This window comes from Herpailurus yagouaroundi, unplaced genomic scaffold (assembly GCF_014898765.1).
Source record: "Herpailurus yagouaroundi ecotype Mexico unplaced genomic scaffold, PumYag 163, whole genome shotgun sequence".
Classification (NCBI taxonomy): domain Eukaryota; kingdom Metazoa; phylum Chordata; class Mammalia; order Carnivora; family Felidae; genus Herpailurus; species Herpailurus yagouaroundi.
In genome coordinates, this window is record NW_024412404.1 from 28224606 (window position 1) to 28228471 (window position 3866).

Consider the following 3866-nt stretch of genomic DNA (forward strand, 5'->3'; position numbering starts at 1 on the left):
ATTAACAATAAATATGTACTTCAAGGCTTATGTAGAACAATGAGAGAAAACGTGAAGTGTCCAGTCTCACAAAGTAGAAACTCAACAATTCACCCAATCTCGTTTTCACTGATATCAGCAGTCCTCCAACTTTATTCTGACTTCACACCATTTACACTTAATCTCAGAACATCACTCAGTAACCACTGTATTAGTGTCAATTAGCATATCAAATAGGTGCTATAGACACAGGCAAAAGACACAAAATGCTTTGAAATTCACCTGCATTTCAAAGGAATACCTCAAAAGTCTCTTTATCAGCAGCAAGATAAGGTATGGGAAGGGTGCAGAGAGACCAAAAAGTGACGGACAGGGGGAGTTCTGAGATGAGGAAAGAGGTCTGGTGATGTTTTTGACGGCACTGAGGCTGAAGGAATGATTCAAGGGAAGGGAGACAAACCAGCTCCAGTCCCCCCACAACCACCACCACCCATCACTGACCTACACTTGGACCGTGCCTGGGGCAGGGAGAGAAGCTCTAGGTAGCTATAAAAGGCAGAAAAGGGGAGCTGCCATCAGAATGTGAATAGCACCCTGAGTTCTATGCAGGGTTTGCAGTTTTCAACCAATAGAATATGCCCAGGAAGGTAAATAACACAAAATTTAAAGATGTTGAATGAACATCCATTTCCTTTTCTCATCTACTTCTCCTAGGATGACTATATATTAAAATTTTAAATACCAAGTTCCTAAAGAATTCCAAATTTGAAACAATAGTTTTTGTTTAGTCTGTGAACATTTGTTAACTGGTGTCCTGTGCCCAGTATACAGAAATAGTAACACATAATAAAGTACAGCCCAAGTTTTAATTTGGTTCCTCTTCTGCAGAAATCTGCAGGAAATAAGATTCAACCAAGAGGGCTGACTGCCTCCCTCCACTTGCAACTAACTCTTCCACCTTTATATGGAAATCAGCCTCTCAGACAGGTTCAGATACAGTACTTGGAGGTCACCCTCAGTTGCCCCTCCCCTCCACTCTCCATCACCAAGTTCCCTGAAATCTTCCTAAATCTTAAATCCATTCCTTCCTCTCCATCTTCAAAATAGCACCAATATCAAAAGAACAGGTACATCACTTTGGACAAGTGCATTTGTTTCCTATAACTGGTCTCCTGGTCTAGTCTTGACTTTCTCTAACCCAGTGTTACACAAACTACAATGGACTTTTTTTTAACAAAATACATACAACATAAGAATGCATCATATATAATAGGCATTATTTCATGAAACATGTTTGTAATAAATATGGCATATTTACTCAGTTCATAGATTTCCTACTGTTTGTACCAGGTGAAATTTATACAGCAGACTGCAGTCAGAGAAGTCCAAAGGCCACTAAGGCCATCTTTTCTAAAATACTAACCAAATGTTATCTCCCTTCTTAAAAGCTTTTTAGTGGCCCTCCATTAACCACAGAATAAAGTCTAAACTTCTTGAAATAGCACTAAAGTTTGTCCGTAACAAGCTCTGCCCCTCTTCTTGGACTCATCTCCTGTCACTCATGTCATCCTGTGCTCCAGTCCTACCACTTTTGCACATGCCATTCCCTCTGCCTATTTAATTCTTTCTCTCCTTGATCTACACAGTAAATCCGCTTATCCTTCAATATTTAGTTCAGGTGTACTCCCCACTGCCTCTAAGTCCTGAGAAAACTAAGTTTATATCATTCACCTGAAGACTGCCTGATCTCTGTCCAGTTGCCAATGCATCACTGTTGACCAATGCATCCTTTCTGAAATGCTCTCTTCCCTGCAGGACACAACAAAAGCCAAGATTTTCTCCTACTTTTCTGGGTACTTCTCTTCAGTCTACTCTTAAATGATGGTGTTCCTAAAGTTTCTGTCCTAGGTCGCCTTTATTTTCTCTACATGCTGTATATGATCTCATCTACTTCCATAGCACCGATCACCACGTTTATACCAATAATCCCCAAATCTGTATTTCCAGCAAGATATATTTCTTATGAGATACAAAATACATATCCCATTCTCTCCGAATCCATCCACTTCTCCCCTTTCCTACTGCCCACAACCAAGTATAAACCATCATTATCTCCCACCTACACTAACTCCTTTAGTCTTGGGCCTGCGCTTCTGCTCCCTTTCAATACATGCTTCATTTTCTACACATCAGCCAGAGACCTTTAAAAAAGAAAGAAAAAAGGTGTGTGTGTGTGTGTAAACATGCATGCGCACGCATGTGTGTAAAGTCACTCCCCTACTAAAAACCCATTAAAAGCTTCGGGTTGCCCTCAGAGATAAAAGCTTTAGCATTCAAAACCCTTAGCATTACCTGTATGTCCCAGTATGATCTGATCTTTGCCTACCTCTCTGCAGCCCTATCTCTCACTACTCTCCCCTGTTGACAGTATGCATCAGCTATACTTCAGGAACGCTCCCTTACTTCCTCTTTTTAAGCTAACTCTTCAACATTCTTCACTCCTCAAAATAAGCATTTCATCTTCTGGGAGATTATCTTTGATCCCACAGACTGGATTAAGTACTTCTGACTCTTGGGGTGCCTGAGTGGCTCAGTTGGTTAAGCATCTGACTTCGGCTCAGGTCATGATCTCGTGGTTCATGGGTTCGAGCCCTGTACCCAGCTCTGTGCTGACAGCTCAGAGCCTGGAACCTGCCTTGGGTTCTGTCTCTCCCTCTCTCTCTCTGCCCCTCCCTCGAGCTCTCTCTCTCTCTCAAAAATTAACATTTTTTTAAAAGTACTTTTGATTCCTAACCCTAACCATATGTCCCTCACCTGTCAGCACAACCATTACCTCTTGTTACCCGGACTTCTTACAGAATTGTCTATCTCTACTGATGGATTTTAGGATCTGAAGACAGGCCAAGTTCAACAATGTATGCCAGAGACAAGTACAATGCCAGGTAATACTAACTGCCCTGAACCCCGGGGTGAATCAAGAGAAACTGTGACCTTCTTTGCAGCTTTCTTTCCATCTAGAGGTTGAAGCTTCACATACACAATTAGACCTCCTTAACAAGGCAATTTCTCAGTCAAACCCGAGGAAAGCAAACAGGTGGAGTCTACTACCATTTTCGGCCTTGAGTGACTGCTCATCAGGGTTTCTCATCCCACCAATGCAAGTGGGAAAATGTGGCCGCAGTCCCCCACTAAGCGGCCTTAGTGACTCGGCAAGAGGGCCTCAGAGTAGTGCACACAAGACCAGAAAGGGGACGACTGGAGTTCCTGGGTCCTCAGAGACCAAGAAAAGGTTTGGGCCAAAGGGAAGGACAAAGACCTTTATTTCCCCACGTACCAAGCGAGGTGGCGCTGCCTCTGTGCGGTCCCGCCCGCCCCGGGACGCAGCCTGACGAGGACGGTGGGACCCTGAACTGCACGGGAGCGTCCTTGGGATCGAGAACGCGCCTCTGCCTGCCGGGGAAACTCCGGGCGTCCGAGGCGGCCGGCGGAGAAGTTGCAGCGGTGCCCCAGCGGGGTCGCTTGGTGCAGGGCTCACAGCCGGGGCCCGCACTCATGCTTGGGACCCGCAGCGCACAGTCCCCGGGCCGGCCCGGGCGGAGAGCCTCATTCACTAACCCTGAGAGGGACGGACTGCGCCTCCTCCTCGGCGCCTCCCGGCACCATTCCCTCTCTGCCGCTGCCTGCTTCTGCAGTTGCTGCTCCGCTGGCCTCCCGAGCCAAGCCCTAGCCAGTCGCCTGCCTTCCCTTTCCACAGGCACCCCCACCTGCCACAGGACGCGCCGCTTTGATTCTGGCTTGGTTCACTTTCCCACCACCGGAAGGCGGCCGTCAGGCGCTTCCGACTTCCGGGACGTACAGTTGTCGCAAAGCGGAAGTGCAAGGATTAG

At 46.2% G+C, this 3866-nt stretch overlaps 1 protein-coding gene across 7 annotated transcripts in view; it reads right to left on the reverse strand.

The window, feature by feature from the left end:
- PARG (poly(ADP-ribose) glycohydrolase) overlaps positions 1 to 3805 on the reverse strand; it is a 135795-nt gene extending 131990 nt beyond the window's left edge. For 3 of the 7 annotated variants that reach the window (XM_040485732.1, XM_040485731.1, XM_040485730.1), the window contains exon 1: positions 3314 to 3800. In XM_040485732.1, coding sequence (XP_040341666.1) covers positions 3314 to 3533 — 220 coding nt within the window. In that variant the 5' untranslated portion in view covers positions 3534 to 3800. Of the gene's footprint in view, positions 1 to 3313 lie in introns of all 7 variants that reach the window. The other 4 variants (XM_040485734.1, XM_040485733.1, XM_040485736.1 and 1 more) reach the window with 4 other exon arrangements.
- Positions 3806 to 3866: the final 61 nt, after the last annotated feature.